This window comes from Amblyomma maculatum, chromosome 1 (assembly GCF_055883805.1).
Source record: "Amblyomma maculatum isolate TAMU_Amacu chromosome 1, ASM5588380v1, whole genome shotgun sequence".
NCBI lineage: Eukaryota > Metazoa > Arthropoda > Arachnida > Ixodida > Ixodidae > Amblyomma > Amblyomma maculatum.
The window spans coordinates 49439067-49462367 of NC_139344.1; the positions used below are offsets into that span (position 1 = coordinate 49439067).

General features: G+C 43.8%; 1 protein-coding gene across 2 annotated transcripts; it reads right to left on the reverse strand.

Annotated features, from left to right (window-relative positions):
- Nucleotides 1–548: 548 nt before the first annotated feature.
- LOC146202333 (angiotensin-converting enzyme-like protein Ace3) lies at nucleotides 549–16007 on the reverse strand. Of its 2 annotated transcripts, XM_084588104.1 has the most exons (7): nucleotides 15892–16007; nucleotides 14098–14151; nucleotides 13073–13219; nucleotides 12772–12930; nucleotides 10521–10608; nucleotides 7403–7546; nucleotides 551–1008 (listed from the first exon to the last, which is right to left on the reverse strand). In XM_084588104.1, exons 1-7 carry the CDS (start codon nucleotides 15970–15972, stop codon nucleotides 800–802), a joined length of 882 nt encoding a protein of 293 aa, XP_084444230.1. In that variant the 5' UTR covers nucleotides 15973–16007; the 3' UTR covers nucleotides 551–799. The 2 variants fall into 2 exon arrangements, with proteins under 2 accessions (XP_084444231.1, XP_084444230.1); XM_084588105.1 differs by lacking the exon at nucleotides 7403–7546 and having other exon boundaries at nucleotides 549–1008.
- Between the last annotated feature and the right edge of the window lie 7294 nt (nucleotides 16008–23301).

The following is a 23301-nucleotide window of genomic DNA, read 5'->3' on the forward strand; positions in this document are numbered from 1 at the left end:
CACCGGAACAGTCTGTAGCCGGCTCCTTGAAGTATAAAATCCATTTCTAACTTAGCGAATTATATCTCTCAACGATACTGCTGTTAAAAAATCATAGGGTCTCTTAGATGTCTCTTAAGAGGAGAATGGCGAAAGCCTACCCTTCCTATCTTATAATTTGCCTCCCATCTTAAGCCTCTTGTCGACATTCGTTGCAGTGCTACATATTTAATTGTAATTAGTTTACAGGAACGAAAGGCCCAGTGTCTATCAGGCTTACTCCGGCCAGTGTGAGTTTGGACGATCCACCATCACTCCTATCGCGTGGCGTTCCTTGGCGCGCGTTCAAGTGTGGGATTGCAGATTGCAGGGACGCATCCCGCCTCGGCCAATCAGAACACCGCAAAAGCGGGACACACTTTGTCCACGACAGCATGAGCCATTAAAGGCTTTCGCCTTGATATAGCGTACAATATTCAGGGCCGTGCGAACATTCCATTTTTGGCGTCCCTCATAGCCCGAGTCGCTTTGGGACGTTAAACCTTATAAACCTACTTAAACCGACATTCTATATCTTCCCCCGGTATTGAATGGCGTTTTTGAAGATCTCCAATACTTCTATCGCTCGCGCTACTCGAGCAGTACCATTGTAATGGCTTGGTTTGGTTTGTGGGGTTTAACGTCCCAATGCGACTCAGGCTATGAGAGACGCCCATTGTAATGGTTTCGCGCGCACCTCGATGCAAAATATACTTGCGAGAGTAAAAGTGTTAAAACAAAATTATCCGCAAATAATTGAGACAAGTTTTGTCGATGTCGGTCAAAATACAGGCACCTTACCTAACAGGTGAGCTGGAATGTTCCTGCCATCAAAGTGCTTCTTCCCGTACAATTCACCAAGTTCTTTCCGCACAAAGGCGTGGAGCAGCATGTACAAGTATCTGATTTCCTTCCAGAGTTGCTTAAAAGACAAATCGATTCGTTCCGTTTCGTAGGATGAAAGCCAGGCATCCTTCAGGGACGAGAAGCCTTAAGGAAAATCGGATTTCGTTACGTTCGAGCAGAATGCAACGTAGGCTTAAGAAAAGAACAAACGAAGATGCACTGAAGCCATTATTAGCATCTGCCGCTTCTTTATCCGACTTCTTCCCTCTCTTGTGTATGAACAGTGCGCCCTACCTGTACACACACCAATTATACGTGATGCAAGTACCTCCAGCCAATGATGACTGTTCATTGATTGGCAATAATGTCAATAATAGCAGTTAAAAAAACTTAATAATTGTTTGTTATTTGCTGAGAATATTGATATTCTTTGGTATTTATTCTATTCAGTTAATTAACAAAAACATTGTTTTTTCAAGCGAATGACAATAGTGCTGCTTCAGTTTTGTTTGCGCGCAGAGAACTGCGTCCTAGCAAGAGGACAGGCATCATGCTGCTAGGCTAGAAATACAAGGATTTTTGTTTTTGTTTTTTTACAAGCGCGACAGACGTTGCGCCTATCACACACTCTGCCCACGCTTCTTTTATCGTTATCGATTGTGCATTCCGCCGTGTTAGCCGGTCCCGGTTGCCATATGGCATCAGGCCGGGCCTTACATAACAGAAGCGATCTCTACTCCTCTAACCGACACCAGTGCGGACGACCGTTGTCGCTGTCAGCTGGAACCACCCCATGGCAGACGCCTTAACTCGCGTGACGCTGACAAACGCTCTTCTATCTCTTCCTTCCAGCCTTGTGCGCGTCCTTGTTGCCGGGTCAGGCCTTTCACCGGCATCTCAGCTCATCATGGCGGACGCTCAAACGATAAGCCGCGAGCCCGCCATGACCAGGCAAGGTTAAAGTATCTCGGAAAGTACTGATCGATTAAATATTGGTACTTCACTTCCTTCATGAGGTTTTTTTTTTTTTTTTTTTTTTTTTTTTTGCGTAGGAATGCATGAGGGCGCTAAAGCAATGTAACATAGCAGGAGCAATGCGACTTGTATATGGATTATTATTCTTAACAGTCCGGCACTTAGTGCAGAGTTAATAAATCAGAGAGCAACAATATTCTTGTCGAGCCCGAAGACCAGAGGCGCAAAATAAGCGAATATGTGTCCTGCAGTCGCCAGAGGGCATGTCGCCAATGACCGACATCAACATGCGCCCTTTCTGTGCTGTATGCAACGGCAGAAAGGGATGTTTGATTAGGTGGCAAAAAGAAAAAAAAAAAAAAAAGCGAAAGCTCAGCCGCCGGGCTGGATCGCAAGCCCAACGCTGTGAATATACAGATGCTGGTGCTGAGACATGTCGATAGCCTCGTTCTTTTCTATGCAAGGAGTAGGGCCCCAGTGCTTACCGCGACAACATTTTCTTGTCTCACGGTGGGATGCATCAGAAAACTATATAGTATCATCTTGTAGGAAAACCATGATTCGTTTTCGTGGAAGCACAACAACAGGAAGCAAGAAAAAAAAAAAAGTAAAACAACGATACCCGGAAGCACAACTACGAAGAAGAAACCATATTATACTTCCACTGGTTCGCGGTGGGTGAGTGATGCTAAAACTCTCTACTTTAAAAGCAGTGCGCTTTACCTTGTTATGTGGCATTTAATGCACAAGATGCTTACGATAGAGGGTCAGGGGCTAACCCGGATCATTGTCAATGCGACCAATATAAACATGTCGTAAAGGGTGACATCGCGAGAATACCATCCATAGCTTTTTATTCTGCAGTCTATAGCTTCGGCCTAGCTACTTGATCGGTCACGGGACCGGCGGGCTACTTCCGATTTCTAACCGCTCTCCCGACATTTGGAAGACCTCGTATTGGTCGGAGAGTTTCATTGTAAAGACGTCATATACATGTCATCACTGCGGTTCTATTTTCGAAGGTGCTTTGAATGTTAAAGCCTGTCGGACTCTCAATGGCGATTCTCGGCAACAAAGCACCTTTCCGTGCGAAAAAAAAAAAAAGAAAAAAAAAACTTTTGTGCTTGCTCTCCCCGAGAACTGAACTAGTCATATATCCTAGCTTGGTATTCTCCTTCAGTGTACGTTAATTTAAATTTAAAGGCGCCAAAACCGCCGTGTGGTTTTAAATTTAATATAATGAGCTACCAACTATCCCAACAAGAAGTTGTGTTCAGTGTACCTTTAACGGCTCATCGCCAAAGAAGTACGCATGCGTCGAGGAGCTCGATCTTTATACTCGAAAGTCTTCGCTGAATTTTTCGAGTCATTGGAGTGACTGTCTAACATTTGCGCTAACGAGCGCACGAGCAAGGCGTGCCGTATCGCTCATGTGAAAACCCGATTATACTTGGCTTCTGGGGAACGAGCTCCCTCTCAAACGTGAATCGTGTCTGTAGGATCTAAAGCACGCGACCAATGGTCCCTGCTTGTAAAGCATGAAAAGTTCAAGACAAGTCACCAGAACACGGCTTGTGCAAGGACCACTAAGTTGGAATACTGCATACACTGAAGACATGCGAAAAAAAAAGATATTCAGGTATCCTTGAACCAAGTTTCACGCGCGTTAGCCATCGGTTGCTTCGATCGTGGCTCGATTCTGCGCTTGGTAAGCTTCTCTGCAATTAGCGCTACTCTGGCTTCTCTTTGTTCAATGGTATCGGCAGCCCATCTGGCACGGCTGCGGTCTCTGTCTTCAGATAGATGACGAGTGTATGGCGTGGTTACCTAGGTCAAATGAAGGAGTGGCGCAAATGGAATACGGCGATGTTCAGAGCTTTTTGCAATTGTACAGTGCCTGGTATAACTGTCTAGTGATCCTCGCGACGGCATTTCACCATAGGAAAGAGTAACGTGGTTTGTAATGACTGTAACCACTCGCCAGATGGGCGCTATGCACAGTTAGTGTGATATAACATTGCCATCATGCATCATCGTCGCAAAGCAATACATAACATTTGTCATGAGGATTTATACTTTTTTCTTTGTTCTTGTCTTGGCCTCAACCATAATGTTATTTCTCGCTACAAAGGGGAAAGGCCATATTAGCCAAAGCAGACAATCTCGTATAGCAGACGATTTCGCTTAGCCGACGATATCGTTTAGCGCTTCTGGCGTTTCTGTGGTGTGGGCATTAGTGCGTGATTTCTTTCGTGATTGTTATTCATCTGGTGCGTGTGTCGTCTGTTTCGTGCGTTCATATTGTGACCGTCATTACTCATCGCAATACCACAATGCAAGAATGTTCGGGCAAAGCGGCCTTGCAAAGAATGGGCATGTTTTGTATAATTATGACAGAACTGTTACCGCCCAAGCACCGAAAAAGTTTCTCAGTTCACGGCCCTGGTTCACTCTGCACGATTTTCAGAGCAGGAAAAAACATCAACTAGGTAGACAGAGAACAGACACATATGAAAGAAGGACTCTCGATTCCACTGAGAGCACCTCGACAGACTTCTTCCCAGACAAGGCTGCTGCAAAAATCTTTAGTAGACTATCCGGCAGCCTCTGGCAATCATCTCTTGAGTGCCGCCTTGGCCACCTCGGTAGGAAAACTAACCACTCTATTCAAGGCCTTGTACTCATGTTATTCAACAATGCTTATTTTGGACCATGCAGAAAAATACTGGCAAGCTATGATGGGCAGCAAACACCGCGCTGACAAGTTTGACAACTATAGAACAGTGACGAAATTAGGTTACAATAGAGTCATTTTTTAACCTACACCAGCTACACCAATATACCAAAACTAAAATACCTCCAATGGTGTTTTGCTACACTTGAGAGCGTAATGTAAGTTAAAAAATGGCTCTGATGTCTATTGTATAATAACGGAAGCGTAGACACTATTATAAATAAATGGCAAAACACGAAAAATTGACAGAAGAAATGGAAAAGCATGTATACCTGGCAACAATGTTTAGTTAATCTACACGTATTGCAGGATAGAAAGGAATTGCAGAAAATTTTAATCACCATCTAGACAATAATAAAATATTCGAGGCACTTTTTTTATTTCAAATATTTTTCACATTAAAAACATGATTTACTGCAATAAAATGCATCGGCGGACATATTGGTCTGGCAACTGTGAAAGTAGAAATGTCTAATTACTATCTTATAACGGGTGTCAATATTTACCATCCCTCTTTGTTTTCTTGAAAGAGTTCAATTTCTATGCAGATTTAAATCCTCCTTTCATGTAAAAATTATTCGGGATCACTGCAGAATCTGTATTAGAAAAATGCGTAAGCCTGAGCGTTTCTGTGTTGCCCGCGAGATGCGTCAGCGGGATTTCGCGAGTGACAGATACTGCGCCTTTCCTCTCCTGTAAACCCTTGCGTTCGACAAGGGGCGCGCGATGTGTACCATGTGTAGCAGCAACGTTCAGGCTTTCGCATTTTTCCATTGCAGAATATGCAGTGCTCTCGGAATTTTTCAAACTGCAGTTAGTTGATTATCTCTCTTCACACAACCATCCCGACCTATTTGTGCACGCAATTCACGCGCCCTTTCTCGTTCGTTCACGTTAAACATTTCAAAATTTCCGCCACCGGAATTTAGGCCTACGTCACCGGAAGTCGAGTGCCACGGGACCCCCTTTGGATGTCTTCATTACCCTCCTGGCTATTTCGATGTCTGATTGACTTAACTGGATCTAATTAATTAACTAATTAACCCACGTGCACCTCTCGATTTCAAACAGATTTTTTTTACGCTCTATCTGATGCAACCATTATCTTTCTTATAAACTAATTCGTTCGAACGTAATCGTGCGGACAAGCTCGTGATGACACGAAACCGCATACATAGTCATTCGACCCCGCCGGGGTGGCGCAGTGGTTACGGCGCTCGACTACTGTTCCCAAAAACGCGGGATCGAATCCCGGCCTCGGCGGCCGCTTTTCGATGGAGGCGAAAAGCAAGGCGCCCGTGTACTGTGCGATGTCAGTGCACGTTAAAGAACCCCAGGTGGTCGAAATTTCCGGAGTCCTCCACTACGGCGTCTCTCATAGCCTGAGTTGCTTTGGGACGTTAAACCCCACAAAACCAAACAAAACCAACATAGTCATTCGGTGCTTACGCATTAATAAACAGATGCAACACAAAAAATCTTTAGTGCACTCCCAGTCGGCAGCGCCCTTATGCGCCAGCCGCTGGCAGTCTCGATGCCATCTAGGCCCCCTCATTCGGCAAACTATACTTCGTTTCACAAGATATTTGTAGCACTGCGAAAGGTAAAGCCACCCTGGTCCAAACAGGATCACACAAACTACAATAGGCAATTGTTCTCCTACGCGCCTCTCGCCTCCCCCCCCCCCCTAAATTGGCGGTGGTGACAGTAGGAGCACATTTTTGTACTATAGTGCCCAGGGGCGAGATGCACTTAGGAGCACAATCAAGGTATATATACCTTGGCACAATTGCAAGGGCTCCTCTGCCTTTCGCAGTGCTGCAGATATCTTGTGAGACGAAGTATAGGCAGTATATTCTAGAGACCATAGCAGTTGGAACTTGATGAAGACCGCGATGTTTACTGTAGTGACACAAGGTGTGATCGGCTGCGGCGATAGCATAGTGCTGTCGCGCCTTAACATGACGGTGAAGACGGTGATGTTTGCTGCGCAGTGTGAGATAAAACAACATGTGGCGCACGAGTACGTGGCGCCATCTGTGAAACGCATGAGGTATTAGGTTCAGGAATAACGCAGAATAACGTGAAATTCGCGAATCAACGCAGTAGAGCTAACGCTCTAAAGGAATGGGAAACTGATTGCTAGTTTGCTAAAATAAAAAGGTTTGCAAACGCCTACAACCCACGACAGCTCAGAAGTAGAACGCAGCTAACAACGTGCCGTAGACGACTGGGTTTCCTAACGCCTGGGTTGCCTAACTAGCGAAATCTCTGTAAAGAGAGAGAGAGAGAGAGGAAACCGTATCATTCTGGAAATATCTCCCGCACCAAGTAAGCTGAAACAGTTGCATTTGGACAATGGAAATAAAATGTGGTAACGCAGTTATTTATATCTGAAAACCTTTTGACATGATCGTTGAAATGTTTAGTGAATATCTCCCCTGTTGCCTTATCCACGAGGTAAGACCTCTGAACTGGGTATCTATTTTAACTGCGCCGTGGAAAAAAAAAAGGAAAACAAGTAAGCTGGCAGGCCTTAATAATAATAGTGCTGATTTTTTTTTTATCGTATACGCGAGACGGCAAAATCACGTAGGAAGCAATGACTCAGTACAGATTAGTGCAGACCAGATCAAAATATTGAACCCCTGCGCAAAACACACGACCAGAGTAAAGTTTGGATACCGCGCTGGCAATCTTTCATTGGGATAAGGGCATCTGCTCCAGCATGGCGGTGAGAATATTGCCGGCTGCATTGGTATCCATTGCATACGTCACTGTCACAACCTTATATCAATATTTTCGCGTCTGGGAGTTACCAGTCCTTACCGCTCAGCTTCGCTTTTTTGTCGAGCAGAGTCGTGTAATTTATGAAAAGCTTCCTCTGCGGCCTTGTGGCTTGTCGGTGCCACCTTATCCACGTGTTTTTCAATGATGCTTCATCACCACTTTTTGACATAACATCAGCCAAGTCTGGAAGAAAGTTAAGACTTTCAGACGCTGCTTGGCCTTGTGCGCTGTATGTACCCCGTCATGCCTTAGCTGTAAGAGGCTAGGCCGATACATGCAACACTACGGACATCACAGAAACAGCGCCAGATGTCAGAAGTGCTCGAGGTCTCCCTGACGCTTTCAGATCATTTTTCGGCTTAATATCAATGTTCCCATGCGGTGGAGCGCTTGGAATGCCCTACATATACATTTTAGGCAGATCTTACGCAAACCTTACTGACACATAAAGCGCTCTTCTACGTGTTCTAAGCCCCTCAAACGAAATGTTTGAGTATTCGAAGTCATGAGCAACTCAGTTAATCCTTTCTTTGCCACCACCTGGAACACCAGTCCGCATTTTTTGGGTTTCTTCTCATCTCTCATCATCCTCGTGTGGGAAAACTTAGACCTTCATTTGCTCTGCTCGCACTACCAGGCATATGGCGCCTGGGAAAGCAGATGTCACGCGTCCCTCCTCTTCCTTGCCAGGAGAAACCTCAGCGCTAAAGTGATTCTTACAGTGAAATGTATAAAGAAAAACAGTGTGCAGCAGATGCCTAGAAAACATCCAGCGAGAACAGCAAGGATGGTGTACTCGGTAGCGCTACGTGAAACCTCTCTGAACTGCTGCCAGCGAGGATGATCGCATAATTGAGCGGCTTTTAAGAGATTATTATTATTATTATTATTATTATTATTATTATTATTATTATTATTATTATTATTATTATTATTATTATTATTATTATTATTATTATTATTATTATTATTATTATTATTATTGTAAATTAAATTCAGCCAAGGCATGTTTTTTTGTTTGTTTTTTCAGAAAAGAAGTTCCAAGCACGTTCCGATTGTGCTTCCACAAAATAGCGCGCAAAATGCTGCATTATGGCTAATCATTGGTCGATGATGGCGCTAAATGCACGCCGGGTCTCGTCTTGCAGCGTTCAGCATCTTTTTAATCACCCAAGGGGGGTAGCCAAGTCTGCACCGATACATTTACTTCGTTGGACCTGTGCCATAATGATCTGAAGTTCAGGGTTATGGTTATGCAGTTTTTTTTATATAATTATTATTATACTGGCGGCTAAGAACCGGTGATGTTGCATTCCGAGGACTCTTTACTTGCCACCTTCACCCCCGGAAAGGGGACTCGCGGTTAGAATGGGTCTGGGAGCGCCTAAGTAAACTTGGTTCTGATGAAGAGCCCTGCGCACGCCTGTTTTTCAGAAAAGCAGGTTAGCAATGCCGAAAGGCGAGTGGAGGGAGATCACGCAAATTGCACTTGAAACAGAAGCGCTTATGAAGGGCGTTTCAGGTGCCCTCTTTAACGACGCGTGACAAATGTAATCGTTATCGTCACATAGCTTGGTCTTTGTCATATGGAACAGACGTGCAGAAGCAAAAGAGTTTAACGATCGACCGAGCCGAGAAGGTTAACGAAACTGTAAAAATGGGTTTGTGCGCTTCAAAACGACCCGTTTTGTATGAGCCACACGCACAACTTGAGATCATTTAAGACTCAACGCGTGAGTTCATATTTCTTTCTTAGTGCCAATGGCCGGAGTTTCTGTTATAAAGACTGCCCCGCCGCGGTGGCGCCGTATCTTAGGGCGCTGATATCGAGGATGCAGAATCAAATCTCGGTCGCAGCGGTAATTGTTTTAATGGATGCGGAAAGCAAGGCGTCCGTGCACAATGCGATGTCAGTGCGCTTTGAAGAACCCCAGGTGGTCTAAATTAATCCAGAGTCCTCCGCTACACGGCGTATCTCACAGCTTGAGTCGCTTTGGGGCGTTACACCTTATAAACCAAACCTATTAAGCAACGGCTTCGAATGAAATGACTCCGAAATGTAAGCAGACGAAAGCACTCTGTCAAATGAGCACCCACATTGTCTTTGGCAGCGACATGCGCATGCTGCTGAAGGGCTACGGCAGACTTTTGTGAGTGACAATTTCCTGCCGCACGCGAGTCAAGCGGTCGTTTTGAGGCACTGCTACGGAAGTGCGCTTTTGTGAAGTTTCCTAACTGGCGTACTTCAACTGCTGCAGCCATCTGTTTAGGCAACTGGCAAATGTAGCTTTGAAAAACAAATGACTTTGAATTGGCATGATCCGTAAAGCACTGAGGGGCTTCTGGAACAAAAAAAAAAAAAAAAAGAAATCCATTTTTTTACGTTACACGACGTAACGTATAAACCCCAGGGAAAGCATTTGCTGTGCTACTGCCCGTATCCGCTTTTATACACAATGGAGTATATTGGAAGATGGTACTTTGTAGCAACATGCATGGACTGCCGCAATGATCGATGGGGCGCACTGCCACCCTAATTTGTGTCGAGGTGCCCGGAGCAGGAGAGATGATATTGAATGATTGGAATATGGGATACGGGAGACGTCGTCCGGCGTGGGCTGCTTTCGCTGTTAAAACGAAGACCGTAACAGATCGCGTTCTGTATAATTCCAACATATCAACAGGTACGCGTCGCGCTTGCTTGAAGACATACTCGTCATGTTATTCAAATTACTTAATCCTGACATATCACGCGCATTTATGCCCGCATTAGTATATACGCATCTCTGCGTTTCCATTTTTATCACAGTCATGTCCAGATTGTGTCTATGCAGCATATTCTCGCATGAACTTTGTCACCGATAAATGGAGCTCTTAGCACAGCCGTTTGCTGGGACGAGATTTGTCGACAGCAGCTCTCTTCCGAGAGGAAGACTATATGCTAGGCCACATGCCACGCCATTTCGCTCGGCCGTATGTTGGCGTCGGCAGAGTGTCGGCAGTGAAGCAATATATGCCGGTTAGTATACCAGCGTTCCCGATGCATTCTATTCGTTTAATTTCTTCCTTTTCCCCTCTCCTTAAGCATCAACCAGAGCGTTTTCCTTTGCTGAGCCTGCAATGTCTGCTTTTTTCTGTATTAGGCAACGATACTTACGCGGGTACAATTGGCTCATTTGGCCGTTCTCAGTTTGGATTGACGCCGAACAATAAATAGAGCGCATGCTGGAATAGAGGGCATCTTCCTGAAAAAAAAAAAAGGGGGGGGGGGGGAGGGGGAATCATTGATTGAAAACAAAATTGTCAAACTCCTTCCCAGTAGTTTTCTAGCTATCACATTTTTAAAAATATAATACAAAACGTCTTGCAAAAGAATGTTCTGCGAAACCTTCAGTAGCTATACTGTATAGCTTCAGTAACTACTATAAGCAAGTACTATAGGGATGGGAGCAAGGTTAGCTGGGCCATCTTGGCTCATGTATGGATCACAAAACGCGCATCAATCCTGTGGCCCGATTCCGACAATTCTTTTAGCCAAGCGTATACCTCAAGAAAAGAAATTTAGGGGTTGGTGTTTTGATAGGGTGAAAATGCGACCGTATTTTGAAGTGATAGCATTACAGGCATAATTGTCCAGTAAATCAGACGTCAACGTTGTCGGTGCTGTGAGCGGAAAATAATGGGGCAGGCGGTAATTTGCGGGTGACATAGTCGGGTACTGATTGATCGACGGGTCGTGTGACGTCATGACACCACATAACATGGATCAGTTGGCAGGAGCTCCCAACTTGGATAGCTTCTTTGAAATGGGAATCCATTCCGGATTCCAAAGTCAAACATGCTGCTCTTTTAGGCCACCAGGCGTGTTAGTGCGACTTGGTTAACGCTGGGCTTATACCTATGCCGAGTCTTCTTTAACACGGTGTGGCAGCTGAAGACTGCACGCTAATTAACATGTGTGAGATAAAGGAGACAAATTAAGGGATTAGTGATTAGGCGAGTAGCAAAGTGCATGTACACTAACGAGAATGAGTAGGGAGCCGAAGACGGGAGCTTTTAACGTCGTCGTGTCATACCCCTATAGAGCCTGAGCTCATCTCTCCAAGCTATTTTCATATCGTTCGGTCATCTACTCCAATTCGGATTTCATTGTCTTGCACTCACCTATCCATTCCAATTCTACTTCAATTCCGATTCTATTCCAATCCTGACTGCATTTGTATTACATTTCTATTCGTAGTCGCTTCGTTTATTCATTTTGGCCGAGTGATTATTCTTGGTTATCTTCGTTTTTGCTGAGTCATTCTTAGTCTCGCATCTCCCTCCTACAAGCGGAGATGGTGATTTCTTTTCCTACACCTGTCCTACGCGGCAGGTGGTAGGTGGAGACAGGAAAGGCCTCCTAAACACCAACTGCAACGGTCGGAGGTTTCACACAGACGCCCGACGAACTTTGGACCTGTCCTTCCTCTTCCCTTGCAGGTTTTAACTTAACTAAAAAAAAAAAAAAAAAAAAAGCGCAAAATAAAGCGCCCCTTTTCGTGCCGTCCTCTCCCTAACAAGTGGAGAGGAGGATTTTCTTCTCCACTTTCCACCTGGTATATATGTGGAGAGAACAACACCTCGGCTGGTATGGTGGCGGCCTCCGCCGAGCGGTTTTTGCCTTCACTGCACTGCTAATGCTATCGCACGAAAAAAGACAATGTTTGCTTAGCGGGGACGTATATACATGTATGCTTATACTGGGGCTGCCTGCCACGCACACGCAGAGGCATTTGCCCGGCCTGGCGTCAGCATCGATATCTTGACAAGGTCAGCGCACCCCAGCAGCCTAGGTCAGGGCTACCGGATGGGCGATAAAAGGTCAATCTGCGTCGAATCAGGTGGGGTCCTTTCGCCACTTCAGTCACACCCGTGCGCCCAGCTTCATTTGCTGACCCTTTATCGCCCATCCGGTAGTCGTGACATAGGCTGCTGGGAGAGAAGGTCATGCACCGGCCTTGTTAAGTTCGCGGGGGTGACGGACAAAGTGGGCGCGCACCTGCCGTTATAGACATCCGACAATTCGTAACCCTTGTACGCTGATAGTCCCCTGCTAAGCTAAAACTCTTTATAAGTGGGAGCTCGCAAGCAATCGACGCCGTACCCTTTTATAAGCGTCTTTGTTTCTTCGTTTTACTGTTATCTGTATTGTCTACCTTCCCCTTCCTATTTCTCGAGGAGGAAATCTCGCGACCGGTTGATCGCGGATGTAGAGTTAGTGCTGTGGATATCAAATGCTTAGATAGCTGAATTAGATAATGTGAACTGCTGCTCTACAAATACGAACATATAAGAATGAAAAAAAAAAATTACCCTCATAAAAGATGCAATGAGAAAAGTAACAAAAATGAAACAATATAACTTACCTCCAAGCCTTCCTTTTCCGGTAAGGTAGCTGGATGTGCAAGCAATATTTGTAAAAACAGACGTTGTAAAGTGACGTTCCTAAAATAGGCGTAATGGAAATGAGAACAAAGCTTTCTGATGGAGCCTTGCACAGAGGTCACCTCTGAATAAATTTTTTTCTGTAAGCAAAGAAAACGTTCTCTTAGAACGTAAGACGATAACCAGCATTAATTATGAACGGAAGCGCCACACTCGACATCGACTTTAATGCAGCGTCAAATAAAGAAAGAAAAAAAAAATAACACGAAGCATGAAACTTGCCATAATGGCTCCGTTTGTTCTGTCAGGGACACCTGTAGCATCCCACATCATAGAGGCAGTGACGTAACGAAGGGTACTTAGCACAGGAGCCAGCCTTGACGCTACTTCGGACGCTGCAGCTTCGTCCCACGGATTTGGTTTTCTGCCCTGCATTTTGCGAAATTTTAAGCGGATTGGCATGACAATTTATTTAAGACAGAATATTGCAGCTTTCTGCTTACAATAATTTTTAGACTTCGGTAGAACATTTTCAAGCAATTCCCTCAAGTTTATAAATCTCGGCAGCTACATAATTTTGCAGCCATTGCATCTATTCAACGCCCTTAGGCATCATGTTTTGCCTTTTCATTTCTTTACTAAAATATACAAACTGGCAACATCGCATCACGTAAATGCCATTCTAACGAGTTGAACAGATTAATAATGAAATTAGTTCAGTGGATTTTTTGTTCAACCAGCTAAAGATATTTCAAGCCCTCGTAGGCGTTGAAGTTAATGCAGTCAGAAAATCTCTGTCTACGAATCTTGGTTTGGTTTGTGGGGTTTAACGTCCCAAAGCAACTCAGGCTATGAGAGACGCCGTAGTGGAGGACTCCGGAAATTTCGACCACCTGGGGTTCTTTAACGTGCACTGACAACGCACAGCACACGGGCGCCTTGCTTTTCGCCTCCATCGAAAAGCTGCCGCCGAGGCCGGGATTCGATCCCGCGTCCTTGGGAACAGTAGTCGAGCGCCGTAACCACTGCGCCACCCCGGCGGGGTCCTGTCTGTCTACGAATCTTATTTTCGAGTAACGAGCTTAACTGAAAAGCAGTTATTGACGCTTAGAGGCGTACGTAGTGTTTCGCACGGTTCGTAACAAATGTTCAGCATCAAATTTCCGATGGCACCCAAGAACATTGTATTTCCAAAACTTCCGAAGGTAAGCACTGCATAACAAAGGCATGTTTAATGCGACTTATTCAGGACGTTCCTTTTTTTTTTTTTTTTTTTTAGATTTTTTTCATGTCATGCGTGTACTCACCTCCATGTATTTTAACATGTTGTTTGATGCTTGTATCAATTCTAGGTATTCGTCCTGCATCAGAAAATAAGATTTTCGTTGGAAAAATTCTCTATAACACGCTGCTACTTTTTTTCTACTCCTTTTGTATTCAAGAGCTCTGACATAAAACAAAGTGGTGTCCGGCAATTTATGAGCCTTACAATCGAAATAAAACCTTAGTGATAAATGCGTACAAGCAATCCGGGACGGAGATGGTTGGTGGCGTTTGCATTACAGCTGATACGTTTGACTTTGTACTAAAGGCAGCGGCTGACTGACGTTTTAATTACAAACTATGCCTGCTTTCTTTTTTTTTTTTTTCGGCTTTCAAGTTAGCAGCTTGGTATTTAACAAGTACTGATATACACTTCGTCGAGAGCACAAGTTATACCGCATATCAGCCAAGAATCACACATACTGAAGCAGAACGCTATTGAAGTGATTCAATGTGCTTAATTTAGTTCTTATGTTGTGCAGTAAGTAACGCAAAAGAGGGAATCGCACCTCGTGTTGGGGTTCTAAGTGAGAGGTGTCAATAATTCTACTAACGGCTGTACTGCGCAGTTGCACACACCCATTACCGCACTGAGATACGAAGATGGATGGACAATTGTCTTCGTGGTACCATGGTACACTTCTAGAAAGTGGAACCCAATAAATGCTGGCACATTACGATTTACAGGTACTGCTCTTGTATATATGTATATAAGATCTTGTATATATAGCTGACCCCAGACGTGTGTAGCTCACTTCCGACATATGCTTGAACTACGCTAGCACACACGCAAGCAGCGACAGCCTTTCTGTCACCGATCCCTTGCTTAGGACGTCCCATCGGACATCGAAGAAATAATCTGTGGCATCTTTTTGGAGGACCGCCGAATCAAAACGTGCGATATCCCTTATATGCTAAAGCAACTGAGTCAGAAGAAGAACAGAGAACTGAGTACGAAGAACTCCGCATGAACAAGTTCTGCGCGCGATGGGCACTGCGAATGTGGACTATCGGCCAAAAGCTTACTCGAAATGGCATTTATATATATATATATATATATATATATATATATATATATATATATCGTTTGCGAGTGCTTGGCGATACCCATCATTATTACGCATCTAAGTCGAAGTAGTAGTAGTAGTCTACGCTTTTGGCATGGTTTGGTAAAGGGCAGCCACTCCTTTTCGGGACAGCCAAATAATTATCCTTAAACTGAATACTTGTAGGAGGGCAAAATAATCACGATATTGGGCTGTTTGAAAAGGAAGGTAAAAGGAATGGCGGGAGTCACGAGTAATAATGCCGGCTTTCACCAAGACAACGCGCCATCTAACCAATCGACAGCATGCAATGGCCAGCTTGGGCGAAATGCATGGGCTTCGAACTGGTTCGCATCCACTTTTCCCATTTATCACCCACCATGATTTTACCTCATTAGCTTCTAGACCAGGCTCTGCGGAAATAAAATCTTGTTAAATAGAGATGACACCCCGACGTGATTGATTATCTGAAATTGTTTTCCAGAGAATCTAGCTGATAGAATAGTATAAATGCAAACTTAATTGGCGGGCCAAGTGTGCAGCCTTCAGTGGAGATTAGGGGAAAAATATTTATTCTTTTAACGAAAAGGTTGCTTTCCTCGCAGGTTTAAAAACTAATAAAATCACCCTTGTATACGTATAGCTTTTGCAAACTACAAGAAAATTACCCGTTATTGCAATATTTTTTTGTGCATGTATCCGACGTTTCACGCTAACGTGCGGCAAACTTACGAAGTCAGAAACGGTCTTGGGAGAACATGCAGTCATCAGGAACAGCGGCACTGCCACAGACAGAATTGTTAACCTTGCCATACTACTGTGCTGTCAACCAGCTCCACGTCGTCGAGTGCAGCAGCTTCTGCTATAGCGCCCATCTTATATAGCATCTGTTACACTTCCGACAACGTTTCGTCTGCCTTTCTACAGACGCAGATTACGTTTTCCTAATAAAGAAGAGAAAGAAAAATTCGCAGCATGTGCCTTAGGCTCAACCATCCTCGTGGTTGATGTCGTCTGCTCACGTGAAAGCGACTGCGCCGAAATGAACAAAAGGTTTCTAGCTTTTATCGCTCCAGATTGGCAGCCGCTGCTGTCAAGGCAGTGGAATTCTATGTTATTCATCGCTATATGTCATTTCAACGACTTATGCGGTAAAAGCTCGTTGAAAATTGATGGCGATAGCAGTGGCGGTAGATTAATGACGGAAATAAAAAGAACAGAGAAGAAAACAATAGATACCAGTCGCGGACACTTCGGTGGGCGCAGTCATGACTTATATAAGGCACGCCGCAGGAAGGAAAAATAAAATTCGAGGACACTTTGGCGACTAAAGTGATGAAAGGCGAAAGCCTGAGTACTGCATTCTGCTACGCGACTGTTGTGCATGTAGCGATTAATGCTGCTACGAGTAAAGCGAGCGACTATTCACTCACATTCTGCGAGTGCATTTATTCAGTGAATTCGCCTTGGCAGCGACGAGATCGCGCTCCTTGAATATTCGCAGTTCTACGTTTACTGTTGTGTGGTTGATTTTACCGGGTGCGCGACATTACATAGTAATTAATTAGTTACGCATCTGCAACTAATTAGTAATTATTGATTAACTAGGCAGTTAGTAATGAGTAATTAGTAAATAATTTTCGGGGCATTATTAGTAATCATTCATCAGTATTTAGTAGCTAGTTAATTAGTCATTAATTAGAAATCGATCCTTGATTGACATATGGCCATATAAGGCACGCATTCGCGCATACTGTGGTGGTGCTCTGTGATTGGTCGAGACCTCCATGACGTCATCCCGTCGTGACCAATCAGCCGCCGCAAAAGCATGACACTTTTGCTGACAACGATGAGGCAATAAAGGCTTGCAGAAGAAAGGCAATTGCAGAAGAAATGAAAATAAAACAAAAACAATACAAACGAAGGATAGCGGAGAGCTGCAGTACTGCTTTGGCATATATAAACACGGGCCACCCCATTGCAGGACATATCCGATTAAGCAGTTACGGTTCGATCACGCAGACATAATTTCAGAGTTGTGATGTGTGGACAAAAGTTCACCGCGAAAATATTTACTTACAGATATACCGGCTCCTTAAGTTCCGTGTTTTATTTTCCCGTAATTAGGGTGGAGGGAAAAATCACATGATGTTTTTGAACTTAAACACGATTACAAATCGGGTAATTAAGCGAAACTTTCAGCATGATTTCTGTTCTGCTCATTTTAGCAGCAAAAGGAAAATTACCATTACTACTCATTTTCATGTGAGGCTTCAAATGATTTATTTTTCTTTAATTACATAAGTAATGCACCGGGAAGCTGCTTACCAATTCACACAGTTCTGTTTATTATTATTATTATTATTATTATTATTATTATTATTATTATTATTATTATTATTATTATTATTATTATTATTATTATTATTATTATTATTATTATTATTATTATTATTATTATTATTATTCACGTATTATACTTCGTTTCTCACGTATACGTGTACATTGCCCACTTTTTTGTGTCTGAGTAAAGCTTGTCTGTCTCAGTTTGTACACTGCAAAAACACTCATTGGAGATAACAGCGATAACAGCGACCATGTTGAGCTCCCAATAGGTTTGTAGAAAGACGTCATTAGCCCGTATACAGCACCCGATTTAAGGATGCCAATAAAACATGTGTCGACCAGTACCCGTGTTTCAGAACGTCCATTTCGTAGCATTGTTAAACTAATGCCGCGATATTCATTACCAACTCATTCACACATTAATTATCAGTGGTTAGGGCGCTCGACTGCTGAACCCATGGAAGGACGCGAGATCGAATCCCGGCCGCGGCAGCCGGTTTTGGATGCAGGTGAAAAGCAATGCGCCCAATACAGTGCACGTTAAAGAACCCCGAGTGGTCTAAACTTCCCGAGCCCTCCACTACAGCGTCTCTCATAGTCTGAGTCACTTTGGGACGTTAAGCCCCATAAACCAAACCAAAGCAATCCAAAAGATGGTTAAAATTATCGGTCAACTGAAAATGCCATCTAGAATAAGCCCAAAATACAAGTCGTGTTCTCTTTCTTGAGGTGTTTTCCCTTTCGGCCGTAGTTTCACCTTTGATAAGCTAATTATCGTGCGGAGTGCACTGGGAAACTATGTTCTATACAAGGCGAATTCTACCGTGAAGTTACCGTGTTTCACGGGGTTGAAACACAAAGCGAGTCCGTGTCGCGCACACGTGACAAAACTAAGAAAGCCTGCGCAGGTGACAGTGCAAGTTGCAGCGAGCTCGCCGCTCTCCCTGTAACCATCGCCAACGTACAAGCAGACTGGAGGAACTGGACCGTCGAGTCACGGCAGCGGCTAATTGTGTTCACCAAAACCACGATGGAGAGAACCACAATCGTGACGAGCGAATGAGATAGTCACGCGATAATTCTTGCATTTCGCGGCTGCTCTTAGGAGCTGGGAACAAAGATAGACATGAGGCTTTCTTTATCAAAATTAAATGGAATGGGAGTTTGAGAAAGAGCTCTTCAATTTGATATCACATTTATTCTTTGAAAACAGTAGTTAGAAGATTATAAATATTATCTTTGTTGCTAATTACTTAATTGCTAACTAAGAAATTGTCAGTGGTGCGCCAGAAGGCTGGAAGCTGTATACAAGTGGTTTCCCTATAATGCAAACACGGGGGCCAGTTGGTTGATCATTCTGTGGAATACTACGCTACTTGATATACAGAGACAAGTGGAAGACGACACACGAATGAAGCGCAAACTTACAACTATTTATTTTTATCGACAAAACACGTACATATATACAAAAGGCATTCTTGTCAAATCACAGACACATCATTCATGCATGTGATCACGCACGTTATCATTTCGACCACAACTCCGCATCTGCACAGCTATCATATCTAGCTCCTCTTTTGTGAGAGCCACAGAAGATGTACTAACGCACGTATCTTTTTCTGCTGACTCGATTAAGAAGGCTTCTACTATTTCTCTTTCAATTCTTTCCTTTTGTTTACCTACAATTTCAGTCCTATGGAATAATGGTTTGCAGCCATTTACGCATCGCAAGCAATGTTGCGCAAGATTTCCAGGGTGGCTGATTTTCCCACAGTCATTATGATGTTCCAGGAGCCTCTTATTAACACACCTTCCCGTTTGTCCGATGTATTGTTTTCCGCACGAAATCGGGATCTTGTAAATGATTTCATCCTGACAAGGTATGAACCTTTTTTGATGTGCAATTTCACATTCCTTCCTCTTGCCACGCTTATCATGCTCATTTACTGCATTACAGAGGCTTATCAACTTTTTTGGCGCCCTAAATATCACCTTCACATTATGTTTGGTTGCTACCTTCTTTAATCCATGTGATACTTTGTGTATATACGGAATTACAACACATCGCTCTCTGTTGCTCTCTTCTCTCTGCACCTGCGTTTTCTTCGTTATGTTATTCAGCAGCTTTTCTGCCACAGACGAAATGACACTATCTGGGAAACCACTGGCTTTCAGCCTGGTTATTTGCATGCCGATGCTTTCTGTCATTTTGTGATCGCAGGACTTCTTAATGCTCTGCAACATGCATGAGTGGGCGACGCTCCTTTTAACAAGCTTGGACTGGCTCGAATCGAATCTCATGAGGCTTTTTTCGTTTTTGGTATGATACCACCAGCATGTGTGCATGGGGGTCTCCTGTATTTGTAGATCGAGGAACCTTATCATCCCTTTTCCGTTAAGACGCACAAAGAAGGAAACCCCTTCAGGATGATTGTGGAAGACAGGAATACGTGGCAAAGTCATGTGGCTAGATACCTGCAGGGGCAACTGTCTAAGTTGACTTGTGATGACCCATATATGGTGCAAGGCTCCGAAGAAGTCATCAGCTTTCTGAGGAAAGACCATCCTGTGACGTGCATGTCAGTAGACGTGAAAGACATGTTCTATTCAATTCCTCAAGACGGGGCGATATCAGCAGTTGAAGAATGTATTGACAGCTATGGACCTACGAAGTTTCAGAACGAGTGTGGGACGAGCGTTAGCGGCTTCCTTGAACTACTGTGGGTGTATCTGAGATCCCTGTATGTGCTGTACGAAGGGAAAATATACGCACAGCGAGGAGGCATTTGTATCGGGTCGTGCTTGGCTCCTGTCCTTTCGAACCTTTATATGGCAAAGGGAGACCGCAGCCTAAAACCTGAACTGGATAGCAGGGGTGTTGTAGCATGCTTTCGATACGTAGACGATTTTTTGCTTTGTTTTAGTACAGAAAGATCTGGTACGGTTGACGCGGATATGATGGTCGCGCTTTTCAAGGGCAAGTTCAATGGGCTTGACTTTACCTATGAAGTACCTGATAAAGGGATGATAAGGTTCCTCGATCTACAAATACAGGAGACCCCCATATACACATGCTGGTGGTATCATACCAAAAACGAAAAAAGCCTCATGAGATTCGATTCGAGCCAGTCCAAGCTTGTTAAAAGGAGCGTCGCCCACTCATGCATGTTGCAGAGCATTAAGAAGTCCTGCGATCACAAAATGACAGAAAGCATCGGCATGCAAATAACCAGGCTGAAAGCCAGTGGTTTCCCAGATAGTGTCATTTCGTCTGTGGCAGAAAAGCTGCTGAATAACATAACGAAGAAAACGCAGGTGCAGAGAGAAGAGAGCAACAGAGAGCGATGTGTTGTAATTCCGTATATACACAAAGTATCACATGGATTAAAGAAGGTAGCAACCAAACATAATGTGAAGGTGATATTTAGGGCGCCAAAAAAGTTGATAAGCCTCTGTAATGCAGTAAATGAGCATGATAAGCGTGGCAAGAGGAAGGAATGTGAAATTGCACATCAAAAAAGGTTCATACCTTGTCAGGATGAAATCATTTACAAGATCCCGATTTCGTGCGGAAAACAATACATCGGACAAACGGGAAGGTGTGTTAATAAGAGGCTCCTGGAACATCATAATGACTGTGGGAAAATCAGCCACCCTGGAAATCTTGCGCAACATTGCTTGCGATGCGTAAATGGCTGCAAACCATCATTCCATAGGACTGAAATTGTAGGTAAACAAAAGGAAAGAATTGAAAGAGAAATAGTAGAAGCCTTCTTAATCGAGTCAGCAGAAAAAGATACGTGCGTTAGTACATCTTCTGTGGCTCTCACAAAAGAGGAGCTAGATATGATAGCTGTGCAGATGCGGAGTTGTGGTCGAAATGATAACGTGCGTGATCACATGCATGAATGATGTGTCTGTGATTTGACAAGAATGCCTTTTGTATATATGTACGTGTTTTGTCGATAAAAATAAATAGTTGTAAGTTTGCGCTTCATTCGTGTGTCGTCTTCCATTTGTCTCTGTATATCAAGTAGCGCAGTATTCCACAGAATGGTTTCCCTAGACTACCACAAATGTTTTAATTTTTAATCCTTGGATAAAGTTATCTTGGACGCCCTGTATATACACCCCTCAAAGAAGAAAAAGTTACAAGTAGAATGATGGTGAGGTGTGATGCTATGGTGCAGTCAGACAGTGGATATTAGATACGACAATTGCTTTATTTGCATCATAACGCTAGTATTTGTGTTTGTTAATGCACGCCTACTCCTCAACTAGCACATATAAAACAATGTTTGAACATGTCTTATGAAGCCAAGCATCTCAGATGGTCGTGTGCATAGAGTTTTCGAATGCAACTATAAGTGGCTCCAATAATAAGCTTAAAGCGAACAAAAACTGTTAAGCCTAGTACTACAAATAATAAAATAGTTATCCTATTTACTTCCATTTCTTAAAGGCCTAGAAACACTTTACAAAGTGGCGTAAGAGATGAACTCGGCACCCGTTTCTTTGAATTTAGTGCAGTCAGACTACAGCAATGGAGACAGGAACATGATTGCAAAAGCACAGTCAAGTACCTGGATATGATAAGGGGAAAAAAAAGTAAAGAGATTCAAGGCTGATGTGGCCCACAGCACAATATTTTGGAGGCAGGAATGAAGACTGCAGCAGAAACCTGGCAAATGTACTATTTGGTCTGGGCAAGCAAACAAATCTAGTGCCACACTCTCATTACCCACACAATTAACGTCAGTTCAGAAAGAGCTTACATTGAGAGGCTAGCCCTTAAACAAATGACAGTCAAAACTTCCCCAAAGCGATCACGCCGTAGAATACCGCAGATATGAACAACGGCCAGAACATTAAGTCCGGCGTTAAAGGCGATCAATCGCTGCCTCTCGCCGCGAAGTTCCTTGCAAAGCCACAGCACCATATCACTCCTCAGGTCGTCGAGCTCACGAACCGTACAGACCGTGAACCGTGCTCTGAAATGCCCCGTCTCGCGCAGCTTAACAGCTTTAGCAAGTCAAGGTGGAGCTCGCAGACCGCAATCGCTGCGGTTTGACGAGAATCGATGCTTTCTCTATGAGAGCGAATCGTTTACAACGGGAGGACAGCTAGTGCCCTCGTGCCGCGGTAGCTGTGTCTTCATTACTAATCCTCTGAATGGTTGCAGAGTTGAAAAGTAGCCTTAACGTCGTTTCAGAACCTTCTGCCACCACAAGGTGTCGCACTCTATATCACCACCCAGAGTAAGTTCTACCAAACTGCGGTGAGCTAACAGCCGCCTATACTCCATGTCAAAATAGTGATAGTCTTTGTGCGGTCGCCTCACTGTGGTTTCCAACAAAGCCGCCCAAATTTCGTAATTTACGGCAATGGCAGCACATCCTTACGTCATGACGCGTCATTTTAGCGTCATTGTATATGGTTTATGTATGACGTATTTCCCGCTACACAATGTCCGACAATCAGATTTCAGTAAGCGCCCCTCGACAGTAAGCAGTTCACGACGCCTCATTAGTTACCTTCTTTTTCCCCGCACAATTACATTTATCGTCCAGGCAGCAAGAAAAACTATGCTAAAAACCGTTTTCAAGGTCAAGTCTTTTTACGCCACCGCAAAAAGTATTTAGACAGCTCTCAACTTCGTGGCACAAATTTGAAACACGTGACTATTCGGATAGCCAATCAGAGAATCAATATGGCACCGAACGGCGCCACTTCAACTATACTTTAAACTTCGTGGCACAAATTTGAAACACGTGACAATTCGGATAGCCAATCAGA